The sequence below is a fragment of the Apus apus genome, chromosome 2, assembly GCF_020740795.1.
Source record: "Apus apus isolate bApuApu2 chromosome 2, bApuApu2.pri.cur, whole genome shotgun sequence".
Lineage (NCBI taxonomy): Eukaryota > Metazoa > Chordata > Aves > Apodiformes > Apodidae > Apus > Apus apus.
In genome coordinates this window covers 15,220,955-15,236,374 of record NC_067283.1, presented here as the reverse complement: position 1 = coordinate 15,236,374, position 15,420 = coordinate 15,220,955, and the positions used below count along the sequence as shown (strand labels likewise).

General features: G+C 38.1%; 1 protein-coding gene across 8 annotated transcripts in view; it reads right to left on the bottom strand.

The window, feature by feature from the left end:
- The window catches only part of EPC1 (enhancer of polycomb homolog 1), a 69,760-nt gene that overhangs the window by 21,310 nt on the left and 33,030 nt on the right, over positions 1-15,420 (bottom strand). For all 8 annotated transcript variants that reach the window (XM_051609638.1, XM_051609639.1, XM_051609634.1 and 5 more), the window contains 4 exons: positions 3,890-4,049; positions 1,996-2,141; positions 1,704-1,910; positions 1,172-1,320 (listed from right to left, as the gene is read on the bottom strand). In XM_051609638.1, the coding sequence (XP_051465598.1) occupies positions 1,172-1,320; positions 1,704-1,910; positions 1,996-2,141; positions 3,890-3,989 (602 nt within the window). In that variant the 5' untranslated portion in view covers positions 3,990-4,049. The remainder of the gene's footprint in view (positions 1-1,171; positions 1,321-1,703; positions 1,911-1,995; positions 2,142-3,889; positions 4,050-15,420) is intronic.

Genomic DNA, 15,420 nt, shown 5'->3' with positions numbered 1-15,420 from the left:
AATGTTGACAAATAAAGAACAAGGACAACTGCCCTGTGCAGTCTGCATAACATCTCCAAAAGATAACATGGTAAAGAAAAGAAGCAGAAACTAGAAGTAAAGGTGAGGCTTTCCCCCCCTCCTCCCTCAGGGCAGGTATAATTTCAAAGCACGTATTTATCACTCAAGAGGTTTTAAACAACGAGGCAGAGTGCCTTATTCATTAATCTCCCTCTTTTTTGTTATGGAATATTGTCACAACAAGCAGATCCATGAAACTTCTTACATTTCAAGTCCTGTGGGAAGTGCTGAGTTGAAGTGCAGTCTTCCATTCTGAGAGGGGCAAGAGTCTTTCATCTATTCAACAACTTACTTTGTTTTAAAAGCTACTGGAAAATCTTTGATATTTCTCCCCTCTCTATTTCTACTGAAAACAGTCAGTGCTTGAGAAAGTGCTCCTGTAGAACATTTGACTTGTCTGCCTATTAAGCCAGACTAAAAAGTTCGCTTTGAGTTACAAAATACTGACTCAAAACATTTATTTTTTCAAACATGGATGCTTATGCTAGACAAGTCTCCTCAGATTCTAAGTATCAACCTAAAGAACACATTGCAAATGTGATTCTCAGTTGACTGGGAAAGTGACAGTTGACAGAGCAGACCATTTGGTCTTCAGCACAGCTGACAAACAGGATGTTAAAAGAAGAACTACTGGATCACTCACAGAACAATATACTATACTGCATGAAATGCTTATTTATGTTCCTCAAGGGTATTAGAACAAACTCTGCTAAAAAAGAACAGCAATAATGAAGAGAAAGAAGAATGGTAATGACTGGAAATGGTCTGGGTTTTCATTAAGCTACGCACTTAAGTTTAACACAAATTCTGAAATGAATTTACCTGAAACTTACTCCTCCTTGTGTGTAATATATAGGATATATACATACATTTGAATACACAAACACATGTAACAAAATAACGTAGATTAGGATGATGGGTCACTTTCCCATAGTAAATGACTTCTTAATTTTTTATTTTGCTAACCATAGTCATGTGAAATATGCACTCCTGTAAACGTGGAAGAGTCTGAAGACTTATCTTAAAAATTTCTCAGTTTTAAAGCATTTGTGGGAATCAGAATACAGGGTAGTTCCCAAAGCTTCTGCAGCAAATGTTCCGTAAACGTTACCTCTTCTCCATAATTTCCAGTGTTAAATGAAGTAACTCCCTCTTGCTTTTTTCCCTCCTCTTTATCATTTCCAGGATGGTCACTGCACGACTCAGATCTCGGCGCAGCTTAAGCATCTTCTCATAGGATGCTTCATCATTCTTCCGATTCTGTAGATACACAGTGTATATGTTGCCTCACATAACTTTACTTAAGTAATCTGAATTAAAGATCTAAATATTTAAATATACATTTCTAAAAATCACAAGCTAAAACAAAGAGAAGCACGTGCATGCCATCAATAAGCTACAGCTTACCAACACTGTAAATAGGTTTAGCAGTAGATTAAGTGAAAAAATAAACACAAACTTTCACTCAATAGCTGTTCTAAAGTAGTTTCTTTTTATGTTTTATCCTTGCAAGTGAAACAAAAAAACCACCCCAACTTTTACTGTTTTATACTACATAGCAGAAATGCTTCTTTATACAAGCTCTGTTTTGAGAGCGGAAGAATGAAGAGAGAGAAAACAGAGGGAGGTACTGATCTACTTACTTTCCGTGTCTGCATCTTTTCTGTTCGTCTTCTAAAAGCAACATAAGGATCATTTGTACTAGAACCATCTCGCTTCTCCTGTTTCACTGCTGGGATAAGAGAGGGACCTCGACAGTTTTTCCTCTTTTTAATCCAGTACTCATACACTTCTCTGATCAATTCATCATCTTCCTTCAGCAACAGCTTGGCCTCTTGCAGGCTGACTGGCTAAATGTAAAACCCAGCATGTCACTTTCATATAGCAATGTACAGAGTACTTATTTCAAATTCTTTATGCAAAGTACCATTGTACCTGCTGACCGCTGCCCTTTTCTAGTCTGTCTATCATCTCCTCAAATTGCAAAGGAGAAATGTCCATTCTTTTCTTCAACTTATTCACAAAGATCTCATCTTCCGAATCCAAGTCATAATCTGGCTGCTCAGCATCCAAACTAAAAGCTAGGAGACAATGAAAGTTAAAAGTTAAGTTTTATTACAAAAATGTTTTATTCTAATAGCAGTGTCTGGAATACCCACCAGATTCTTCTGAAGACAAAACAAAAATTATTTCTTTGAATGTGGAAGTAATAGTACTTAGAAGTTATATCTATTTTTTTATTGAAAAAAATTACACTTAAAAAAATCAGGAATAAAAGTTGATACCTATTTGACCGCGCTTCTGTTAACCAACGAAAACTCACTAGTGGTCAAGCTAGCTAGTGGCTTTCAATCTCATTGTTTTTAGTAAAGAAATTTTTAGATTGGTCAAAATTTTCAACTCTGCCCAGTCATTCTGCACCTTGAACTACTGACAATCCAAAACATAAGACTTCAGCCCAGATGTACTTTAAAGGTACTTCTACATAAGTACATGCAGACTCTATTACAATGACTTACGCACATTCTCACCAACATTTTTTGTGATGTAAATGAGTCAGACTAGCCAATCATCTACCCTATGTAGCAAGGGATCGTCAAATACAAGAAATTTTTTGCTGTATTCAAACAGCTGCTGTTTTCCACAATATCCTACAAAAGTGCAGGACTCTGTGTTCAAAACTGTATCTCCATACTTCTCATGCCTCACTCAAGTTGTTTGAATTCATGAGACAAATCTCTTCCCATAGACACAACTGGAAAGACACTGTGAAAAGCACTGCTTGCTTCTAATAAGTAGGCAGTACACAATGCAGCTGAAAATCACTATTTCAGGTGTTACACCAGTAGATAAGAAGAAACCAGAAAGTGTAACCTTAATATCAGCATGGAAGACTGCTACTGTTAGTCTCTTTGTTTGCTTAGGAGCATAGCAACATACTCTAACCTACCTGATCTTCCACCTGTCCTAGGGAAGGTGTCCCTGCTTACTGCAGGGGGGGTAGTATAAGATGATCTTTAAAAATCCCTTCCAACCCAAACTATTCTATGATTGTAAAACTTTAAGCCATCACTGAACCTCCAACTGACACAGAAGTCTAACATTTAACCAGAGTTAATTAGGCATAAGACCTATTTACATAATAGTTACTGCTTTCTGAACTCTACTAATCACACTATGCAGCGGAATTCTGCAACAGATTACTTTTTTTTTCTTATGTTTTCAAAAGTGATCTGAAGTAACATGGTACTGGCATCAAGGATCACATCCATACAAAATAGCTTCTATCTTCCAACAAAACCAAAATCCCAACACATTTTCAAGTCGTCAGTGATATCAAAAAACACCTATTTTAGATGTAGAATACCTCCATCCAGGCATAGGCAAATACTACTTCTAACACCATTTCTGCTTGGTTTCTCAATCCAGTCTACTGTAATTTTATCCTGGTTAAGCTTCAGAGGACAGGTATAACTATTATATATTCTCCTCTTCAAACAGAGTTGTGTCTGTCCTTGCTAATGAACCTAAATTTCCCTGCAAGCTGTAACTACTGAGTGTTACAGATGGCAGAAACAGGCCTTTGAGATTGCTATATCTCAAGTATTAAGGTTCAGACATGGACTTCAGGACACCTATCTACTGCTTGATCTAGAACTAAATATACATCTTCAGCAAGAAGTAGGTATTCCTTCACATGTTGCAAAAAATTAATTCTCGTCAGTCCGTTTTGATGTAAGCTCAACAGCCGTTTAAGAGTAATCTCTTGAACTACTAGCAAACTGAAGTTGTCTGTGCAGGCTTCCAAGGAATGAGTTACTTTACTTACGCTGTATGTGAATCAGCTGCTTTGGCATTTTAAATTCTCCAGGATAGATAGATTCATAGTATGCAATATTGCTTTCTGCTTCTGGAACTGGTATAACCATGTTATCCCTCTTCTCTCCATATACTTGTTGTGCTGAGATAGCCCGTTGGAGATGATGTTCCTATAAACAAAAAAGTCAAGATGAAAACGTGAGAAAATACTTCCAGAGCTCACACTTTCAGAAGTTGAAATAAGTCTGTTTAGTTGCAAATACTCTCATTCCAAATCCCCAAGACCAGACCTAAAGAATCGATATTGCAGACTTGACTCAAAATTAACTCCATGAACTAGAACATCCCGGTAGGTGGCGCTGGCCCTCTTACACAAACAACGTTTCGGTTACTAAGTAAGTCAAGGTCCATGTTGCTGGCACACTGAGCTACACAAATCCATCTTTACATATTGCTAGAGTGTCACGACTGATTAGACATACAGATGTAAGAAGTAGCTGCAGACAGATATTCATTCTGGTATTACTCTGAATTTGCAACGGCCATTTATTGACTGTGACGTCAGAAAACCAGAAAGGAAGCCTGTCATAATCTCCTCTTAGAAGCACCTGTTTTACTCAGACAGAAAAGGACTTTCCTGAAGATGTTCTATTATTATCCTTTTTGCCCTCCTAATCCCTCAAATAAACTTTGTTATTAAACTATAAACCATGGGGGTGAGAATAACTTTTAAAAATCTGCAACTGTTTTTCAAGCTTAAAAGTATTACACATTTATACCTGTTACTAGAACCAAAGTAACAGGTTAGTAAAATTACAAACTCCAGTAATTTTCTAATGCTACAATTAAAACACACTCCATTCTTCCTGTGGTGCTGCCAAGGTAATAAGTATTATCAGAAGTTTCATATAATGAGTTACCAATGAAAACACACATAGCAAGATGTGTGCATGTATATAAATGGCTTACTGACAATGTAACAAAGTATTCTTTTCCCCTGCTACCAAAGCTAGTTTTTTAAGTTTCTACACTAGTTCTTTCCAAGGTGCTCAGTAAACTAGTGCTGCATCAGTTGTGCCAATACAGCTATCACAGAGATGCTATAAACCAGGTTACTTCAATACCTGAAACAGGAACTGCAGCAAAAGCGTGGCAAAGATCATCAGTGTTACTAATGGATTATAAAACCTTATCAGTGTTCATTGTATTATCTTACATCTTTTGTCTGACTTTAATTTACGCCCACACTTCAGTACAATAAAGGCAATTAACATTCTGTTTAAATGTTTAAAAAAATATTAAGAAAACTATAAAAAACAGGCTTTACTATAAACTGCAGATACAGCAGTCTCTAACTAAAACCTGTTCCAAGTTGTAATTCTTCTGCAAGGATTCATAGGATTTTATTCTATCTTTACCTTCAAAAAAGCTGTAGAGATTTTTTTCACATCAGTCTCCTTGTCACAAAATTTCTTCACAAGAAGAGACTGTGAGACTAAGCCATATCCTACAGTAGCAAGTAGAACTCCCTGATGTTGATCCTCTAGCATTTGTTAAGCACAGACACCCATGTCATCCAGAAGGTACGGCAGCTAAAATTCTTTGTTAGGTATGGTGCAAATTAATTTCTTTTCTACCTTTTAGTGAAGCACTGCTGCCAGACACCTCAAATTTGTGTAAACAGCAATAATTCCTCAGAATTTTGACCCAGTATCTACAATTGTTGCAGAACAGGGAATTAAGCATTATTACCACATAGTATAGTAGAATTCTATGTCAAATACATGGCTTAAAACTGGAAGAGGGGAGATTTACATTAGACATTAAGAGCAAATTCTTCCCTATGAGGGTAGTAAGACACTGGAACAGGTTGTCCAGAGAAGTTGTGCATGCCCCTTCCCTGAAAGCATTCAAGGGCAGGTTGGATGGGGCTTGGAGCAACCTGGTCCAGTGGAAGGTGTCCCTGACCATGCAGGGGAGTTGGAACTAGATGATCTTTAAGATCCCTTCCAACTCAAACCATTCTATGTTTCTATGAATAGCCAATGCTTTCTCAATAACAGCAAAGGCTTACTACTTTTATAAAAATAGCAAGGATTCCTGGCACATTTATGCCAGCTCGTGTTTTTAAAAATAAAAAATGCTTTGCTTTAGGGAAGAAAAGGGGTCAGACACTAAATCAAGATTTCAATTTCTCTGATACAGAAATTGGCACTGCTAGTTAGTATCAGGAGTCTATACTAATTTCTTAACAGGCTTCAGTAACTAGTATTTAAAGAGATCTTAATATTCTGGAACTAGAAGCACAAATCATACTTTTGCCCAACTTTAATCCAGATTACAAAATACTCAGTACTTCTGCAGAGTGTGTTAATTTGAAAGCAACTGGATAAAAGTTACTCCACTGAAACAGGTAAACTAATATGTTCCTATCTGTTTCAATTAATCAAAAGATACTTTACTAAATAAAATAAAATAAGCAGACATGGCAACCTCCCCTTAACAAGCCCATGCATCACTTTCTCACTTATCTGGACAGAAATCAGCAACAGTAACTTTGCCCCCAGCTGCAACATCCCAGCTGATGGCTCAGTACATCTCTCTCGTGACAACTCGTATAATCAGGAGTGATTGGTAACTCTGGAAGCACTAATTTTTAAAGCACATTAAATATCTACAGTTAACTAACCTACCACAGCTTACAGTTTCTATTCTGGAGTCGTTCTCCACTGTGACTGCACAGTTGATTACTACTACCCAAACGCAACACCTCACTGTGCTGGACTGAACTGGGATAGACTTAATTTTCTCCATAGTAGCTAGGATGGGGATTAGTTTTGGATTTGTGCTGGAAACAGTACTGATAACATAAGGTTGTTTTCATTTCTGCTAAGCAGTGTTTACGCAGAGTCAAGGCCTTTTCTCACCCCACCAGCAAGTAGGCTGGGGATGCACAAGAAGTTGGGACATCATGCTCAGCATATAAAGCTGGGGCAGAAGAAGGAAGGGGGGAACATTCAGAGCAGTGGTGTTTGTCTTCCCAGGTAACCTCCCAAGTTGTGATGGAGATCTGCTTTCCTGGGGATGGCTGAACACCTGCCTGCTGATGAGAAGCAGTGAATGAATTCCTTGTTTTGCTTTGCTTCCATGTGTGGCGTTTGCTTTACTTATTAAGCTGCTTTTGTCTCAGCCCATGATTTTTCTCACTTTTACTGTTTGTGATTCTCTCCCCCATCCCACCAAGGGGGACTGAGCAAGCAGCTGTCTGTTACTTGGTTGCTGGCAGGGGTTAATCCATTACATTCATTAATTTGAAACTGTAGCCTTCCAATTAAAAATGCAGTGGTTTCCTCAGTTTGTCAGAATGATTTTTAATTCAAAATCCTAATAAAACATGCTGGCTTTATGTTATCTTGATTTAATATGTAGATATTGTAGTACAACTCACTCTTGAAAACACAGTCATTTAGAGACAGATCTCTTCAGAAATTTAACATCTTTTCACTTCCACATGAAATTTTGCCTCTTCATCCACTTCCAGATATAGTTTTCCAATCAGCTATACTTCCACTATACAACAATTCTGTAATGCTGTTTCTGCTCATTGCATAATAAAACAGTATCAAAAAGCCTTTTCTAAAAGTCAAGATGCAACTATTGACTAGGACCCTTGTCCTGCCACAGAAAGAAGTTAGACTGGAATAACTGGGGTTTGTTCTTGAAAAGCTCAAGGTAGTTCTTCCCAAAGAGATTAGCATCTTCCAGGTAATTACTGGGGCCAAACAATTTACATAATCCAAATTCCTCCAGGAACTCTTGTTAAGATAGCTTGTTTTTAACTCTCTAACTACCTTTTCTGGGGTTTTGTGTTGAGATTTTTTGATTTTTTTTGTGGGTTTTATGTTGTGGTTTCTTTAAAGAACATGGTTGCAGTGCTTTTCCCCTTCTCAAGTTCTCAAATAGCTGTAAAATTATTTCTATTTCTTTACGTTCCTAGCATGAATTCTAGGTGAGCTAGTCAAGCTTAAAGGCTGTAATTTGTCATGTTAGAAGGAAACTCATCTAACAGTGAATTACCACCAGAAGATGCAGTCTTGTGCCCCTTGCTGTCGTTCTTCATGTTACCACTGCCTTACTGCACCTCAGGACACCTTCCACAGCCAGCCATCTCCCTTCTGTTAGTTCCCCTGAAAACAACTAGAAACAACTAGTCTTCAGATGAATTAGCTTCCTGAAGTGCCAGGGCAGATGGGGGAGGCAGTGCGAAAAGGGAGGGAGAAAGATGATTCCCTTTGATAGCAGCTAACCAATAAAATGGCTTAAGAGCATCACTAAATTTAAAAAAAAAACAACAAAACAAGTATTTTCAAAATGAATACCAAGGGCAAAAAACCCCAAAGATAAAAACTAAGTAAAAGCTATGACAGATAAACATTTTAACTATCTCAGGTACAAATACAATCAAGAAAAAGTCTCCTCTTAGTACAAATATTTACAGAATATTCTCTTCTTATTTTGCACATCCGTTGCTAGATGGATCTCACCTTGTTCCTCCTTTTGAGGTAAACCTTTCATGTAAGTATGAATTGTTCACATATTATTTGTTCCTAGTCATCACTTTCCATTTCAATGCATTCAGATTCCTGTGTTCAGATATCCTACTTATTGAAACTACAATGAAATAAGCTGCAATGGTGTTAAAAAAACTCAGTCCCAACTACTGATGAACACAGGAGCCTCAGAAGCTTCTTCCACCTGTCTCTCAACTTGCTGCTCCTGGATCTTTCATACACATCCTGTTTCAAAACACACACTTATTGAAGGTAGTTTATTCTCACTGAAACTGCGTTCCATTTTTACGTTAAACTAATTTCAACATATTAGTTAGTCTTATATCCAGGAAACTTTCCTTCTCTGGTTGCTTTCTCTGCCTGACATAAAAAGCCATCAGAAATCCAACTTTGGGAGTTGGCTGTGCTGTGATGCTAGCTTTAATTTGATTAAGTACTTTCAGAGCAATGGTACTGTTCCTTAAATCTCACTCCCTCCACCTTGTACTAATGCTCACCCAAATTTGTGTTTAAAGCTATTCAGAGTTCATCCAAAACCTAAAAATCCACTTGTTTTCCCTCCCCTTCACCCCCCCAAGTTAATCTTCAATGAGGTTGACTTCCTACATAAGTGTTCAGACAATCCCAGAGTCAAAGGGATGCTGCAGGAATACTCAGCCCAGAGACAGAGGTTTCCGAGGAAAAGAGCAACTTCATAGTTTTTTGCAACACCCAGTCAGCAAAATGAAACTGCACCTTATTATACCACTATATTCCTGTCCAGAAAAGTATCTGGACAGTTATAATTCCAACTGTTATCAGACTACCCCACTAGTTGTTTAAACAAAATCTCTACAACTACTTTCCCGCTTTAGATTTTTTCCTCAAATTAGACAGTCTAGGAGAAAAACCCACCAAAAGAACAACCTTTCTTCTGACTACTCACAATGTAGGCAAGGAATGAAGTACTGAAGTAATTTCCTAAGCCCCACATATCCACACTTAATTGTATCAGTATTTTCGCATGTTCCAAAACATCAGAGTGGAAAAAAATAATCTAAGGGAAGTAGGCAGCAACAAAGGCACTAGGGAAAGCAGGAATACAGCAGAGCAGCTCTCACTGCAGCCTGCAAGAACTGTAATTTTTGTTCAATTCTGCTTTGGGGATGCAACAGGACCTCTATCAAATGATAACGCAAGACATGGGTCTAATTCTTCAAAGCAAACTTAGTACTTGCACACTTGTAGCATTTCTAGCATAGTAAGTTAAAAAAGGTGAATTACAATAATTAGAACACAAAATAAAAGAACACTGTAACTGCAGTTCAACCTGACTACAAGGAGGCACTCTTGCCTGCCAGCAGAAACAGGTGGAAGCCTAGAAACTGAAAGCTAGTACTATTGCTGTCTTTCACATTTTGGTAATACTTGGTTTTCAGCAACATGACTGCTGGATTCCAAATTACAGTTTCTCAAAGAAAACTGACACTGACAGAGCACAAAGATGTCTTTGTAAAAATATTCTGCAGCACACATTGGATACTATATTCACAGCAAGATAACTGCAACATAAGGCATTGAAAGACTTAAGGGATACAACCCTGTCATTAACAATTGAACTAACTGTAGGGTCAGACAGAATGCATGTTGCCATTTTAGGAAGACAACAGAAAAAAATGTTACTGCAGAAGCAATGAGCGCGTCTTCTTAAAGATGAAAGAAACAACCCACTGCTTTGTAATTTTACTGCATGTTTCTTCAATAATTTCTCCAAATTATCCCAGAGCTCTTAAAGTAAACAATCACTTAAGGCACATTTGCTTACGCAAATGATCAAAACAGCCAACTCTTAAGTCCAGTGCATAAAGCAGAGCATAAAGTCTCCAAATTCTCAGAGCCTCCCCTAAGGAGTGCTGTCTTTGTTGGGGAAAGAAAAAGATGGGTGTTTGAAGAAGCCACACGCGGCAAGTGCAAAGTTTTTTAAAATATTGGTACTTAAAAAAAAGACAAAAGAAAAAGATTGAGTTCAAGTCTGTGCACATCATAAGTACATCTTTGCCTCTGAAATACTATAACTATACAACTATACAAAAGGAAATTAATTGATTCTGTTTTTACTGGGAAACACAAACCACTGCCAATCTACTGGTCTCTGCAGACCTGCTTATTTATATCAGCATGACTGGGGAGAATACTCTTACGTTCATCCTTTGTCTGACAGAAGAGCCTTCCAAAATTACCATCTCACACTGTAATGTTTAACACACAAGAACTAAAAAGAATAGCACTTTCAACAGGTAGTTGTCAAGAAGCACTAGGTTCACAACAGTTATACTAAAACAGAAAACAACTGAGATAGAATAAAGGACATACAAATATAAAAGGCAGACCTGTCTTTTATATACTTTTATTTTCTAACAACTTGTGATTCGAAATTCTTTTAGAAAAACCTAAACACACTAGAAGAACCCAACAAAATTGCTGTTCATCTTAAACACACAGACACTACTCTATAATTAAGATGAAACAAGAAAATATTAGGAACCTGGAAAAAAAAATAAATCAGAAGTTGCTAATTATATCATCCAGAGGCAAAAAAGTGGTGCAAGAACAACCTGGAAAAGATTTTTAACTGCTAAATTCACAGAGACAATATTGCTCATACACCTTGGTTATCTTATGTCAGCAGTGTTTACCGGTTGAAGGATAGTGGAGGATAACACAGTGAAGTTGCTAGGAGATCCAGTTGCACACCAAGACCATTCAGACTAACTCATCCCATATAACATACTGCAGAGACTACCAAAGCACTTCTGTGACCTACTGCATGCAAATCACTCCTCAACCACCCCTTTCCTTGGCTCAGCAAGCCATGGGTTATTTATGGTGCCTCTCAGCCATATGAGGATCTCAGTAACCTGCATGATCAGGAAAGGTGGTCTCTTTTAGAAAAGTGATGCTTAATCTACTCTAAGGGAAATTTGTCTATAGATTCAATCAAATAAATATGTGCACAAAGGAGACAGAAAGGAATAAAACCAAACTGGCTCATTCTTTTTTCACTTTCACATCCTGTTATCAGATCTTAGTTGTCCTGCAACTTACGTATTAGACAACCTACATCCCAGATTAAGAGGATCATGGAGAGTGACCTCAGAACTACATGAAAAAAGCCACCCATCACTCATATTCTTCCCCCTCCCAAGAGCCACTTCAGGCATCAGAAATAGGTTTCTGTGTGACTCTGAGGGGTGGTACAGTTATCTGCCACTGCAATAGGGAAGGCTCACCCAGGGACAGGCAAACACCAGTGATGCTGTAAGCAAAGGCACAAGCCACACAGCCAGAACACAGTAGGCTATCTTAGATCAGTGTAAATTGTTCAGAGATACTCCAGATTTCCTTTGCAGTTTTCTTAGCTTTCGGGCAGCAAGTGGCTCTAGTGGCACCTAGTTTCACTGAAAACAAAAATGCTCATTTCTTCCTGAATAGGCTTCATAGCTTAACACAAACACTTATTACAGAAATACACCTCACACTTCCTTTCACCACCTCACATGCATATCCAGCCACACACTTTTACTTGAAAATCAAAGACATTCTGGCAATTCTGTCACAGCATTTGTTTCCGAACAACTGCTAGTTAAGAGCTCCAAACACGACTGAAGCCATGCTGATGAGGGCAATCTAATCTTGCCTTGCAGATCACAGAAGTCTTTTAACAGGTATTCTGGCACAAGATCAATCCCTGAATTACACTGATCCTTGACTCTGAGACAGCAAAGCCTAACTCCCAGGTACCTGGTTATAGATCTGACCTTTGATAATGGCAACAGTTATGTTGATAAGCACACATGCAACTTCTACCCTCTTGACCCCAAGTACATGAGTATCATATAGTGTTAGCAATAGTTTAAATTTGGCACAGCAACCACACACAATCAAAACAGAAGTAGTGGGTCAGCCGCATTATGCCATTCCTTGCTCTCCCCCTGTAATGGGTCTTGAGGAACATAGTACACCACTCTTCCTCCCCTCAGCCCAGTCTGGCCTACAAGCAATTGTAAGCCAGCTTTCTGACTACTTGTATATGTGGACACAGGGTAAACACCTTCTCACATCAATTTCAGCTGCCTGAAGATTTATTCCAACCATATGGCTGTAGATCTTCCCTTCTGAGGCTGCTAAGACCTATCAATACCCTGGATCATTCTACACGGTACAAAAAGCTGTTTTCTTTTTATTATAGAAGAGCCTCAAACTGTCTCCTCATATTCCAAATATGGAGAAAAACTATGGAGATCACTTCCGTTAATCAACTGATGTCAGTCTCATGAGTTGTGAATTAAGAAGGATTCCACTGTAATTACTATAATAATGAGATCTCTGCTACAAATGTCAACTTAAAATAGTTGCTTAGGATTAAATAGCTATTGCTCAGTGAAAATGTAATCTAATTTACTTTTAAAAATACATGTGTTTGTAATTAACAGACTACCAAGAAACCTTGCTAATTATTAGTGTTTTTATCTGGAACGCTGGTTAGAAATTAGGTCAGCCACACCTAGTCAACTGCTTTCCTCATGTTCAAATCAGGCACTTCTAAAAGTATGCAAGGAGTATGCCCTTTTTCTTGGAAAAAAAAAAAAATCTTTCTTCCATATTTATGGACTTGAAGCAGCAAATTACTTAAAACTTTAGGGAAATTTTCACCTGCTATGCCTGCTCAGTGAATGGTGGTAAGGAGATGGAGGACATACAAAGCATTTGACCCAGAAGTCCAACATTAGCACTAGAGATCATGACAACTCTGGAAGAACTGGAGAGTGACTTGCTGTCCTGTTACCAGAAGACTGAAAATACACTAGTTTCCTATGTAAATTACTGTGGAAAACAGGCAGAGATGAAGAAATTAATGAGACTGGCTCAAGACACGCTAGATAGCATAACTTACACAACCTAGAAACCCTGGGCATCAGGAAAACTCTACTATCTAACACAGTGTAGTTCACAAAAAGAACTTAACACCTCAGTATTCTCAGGGACAGGTCCTGTTCAGAGTACCTAGAAAGACTGAAGTGAGTCGGCTGCTTCCCTAGTCACTACTACACTGCAGGCATTCAATCACAGGATTCAGTTATCAGTTTGAAATACTTTGTTTCAGAATTGCTAAAAGCTCAATACAAGCAGAAGCTATCCCATCTCCATAGGAATTCCCTATCTTTTCCTCTGTCATCATTTTGGCTCTCCTGGAACAACTCAGCCTATGCAGCCCTGTTACCCATGGAGAGAAGGAATCACTCTTAGGGAACTCTTTTGCTATGAGCTGAATCAGTTCACAGACAGGTAACATAAAGACCACAGCAAGCTCTGGGAAAGCAGTGCAATTGCCTCTTTGTAATACCAACACAGTTAAAGCATCTCAACCGCACAGACGTGTCTACAAGATCCCAGACTTCACTGCAAATCTGAAGTTCTCCTTCCTCACACAGCCTGCTATTCCAGCTGTACCACAATTTGTGATACTGCAATGCATCAAAACTATTTCAGTGATCTATATTAAACATAGTTCAATAAACAAGTAAATTCCTCCCCCCCAAAAGGGATTCTGAAGAACAGGTCAAGATGCTTTTAACATGTTAACATTAAGTGGTCCAGGGCACAGCCTCCACCATAGAAACAGGCTGTAACAAAAAATTAACTAAGACTTAATACAGTTCACAAGAATGCAACTTCCAGGATACAGTCTAACATGAGGATGAGAACAGCCCTTAGAATTTTGCCTTTTCTTATCAGAGGTGTCAGTTATAAAGCCATTTAGAAGAGCCTGAGTAAATCTTGAACAAAATTATTTTCCCCTTATATGGGGAAAAAGGAAGTGAATTTAAGATAATTTCAACAGTTGTTTCGTAATAAAATTGTATCAAGTTTCCAAGCTGAAAGACAGATGCAGCATAATTTTCCTGCTTGCTTAAACACTCCACCAGCAATACTGCACAACTCAAATAATTCTGTATGGTAAAAATGCTGGAATCTGAGCGAGCAGCTTTATTACTTACAGGGACTTGATACTAGTAAGCACTGGATTAAAAAAAAGCAGACATTTTAATAACAAGTAACATGGTAGCCCAGGTTCACAGCAAAGAAGTTTCTACTCTGTTTCACTACTCTTCTGAATACCAATACGAAGATGCAGACAGGGTTGTGTGTTCCAACATAGAAAGGGCACCTAAACTATTCAGAGATGTATCATAGTAGAATAGCATACACGGCACAGGTGAAATTAAAAGGTAAGCTATAACTGTATGTTGAGGTAGGTAACAGGACTTAAAAATAAGTCAACTGAATTGGGAGAAATTTTATACTACATTTCTCTCAAAGATTTCTACATCAAGTGTGAAAAAAATAAATCTACTGCTCCTTCCACCAAAGTTGTTGCTCAAACCAGGTTTTCAAACGATCCTCATTAAACCAACCTCTTTTCCTTTGCAGTTAAGGCATATCTCAATGAGGATTCATTCATCAACCTGACAGAACAAAGGCAGGGAAAAATAGCAGGCAAGGGATAAAGCCATAACATACAGTCTGAGGGACACCTGTATCTCTCCAGTATTAGTCTACTGAAAGCTTAAAAACATTCCCTTTCAGGTACAACTGCAAAAACTGTGGAGAAATGGCTTCCCAGATCTACACATGCTCAAAAATTCTAAAAAATCCACAAAAAACCCCCAAACAAACAAACAAAAAACCCAACAAAAAAACCCCACAAAACCCAAATCTAATTAAGAACAGGATTTGATTTGTTAATAAGCATTAAAAACAGATCTCAAAACCAGCATCTAGAGCTACTACATCTCCCCACAGAATCTGCAATAAAACCCTAACATTTAACATTACCTGGAGTTTGAAGGTCAGATCTCTGAACAAATTGTGCAACTAGCCAAGGACTTTATTAACAAATCAACACCCAAAGTGGTTGACTAGGGTAACC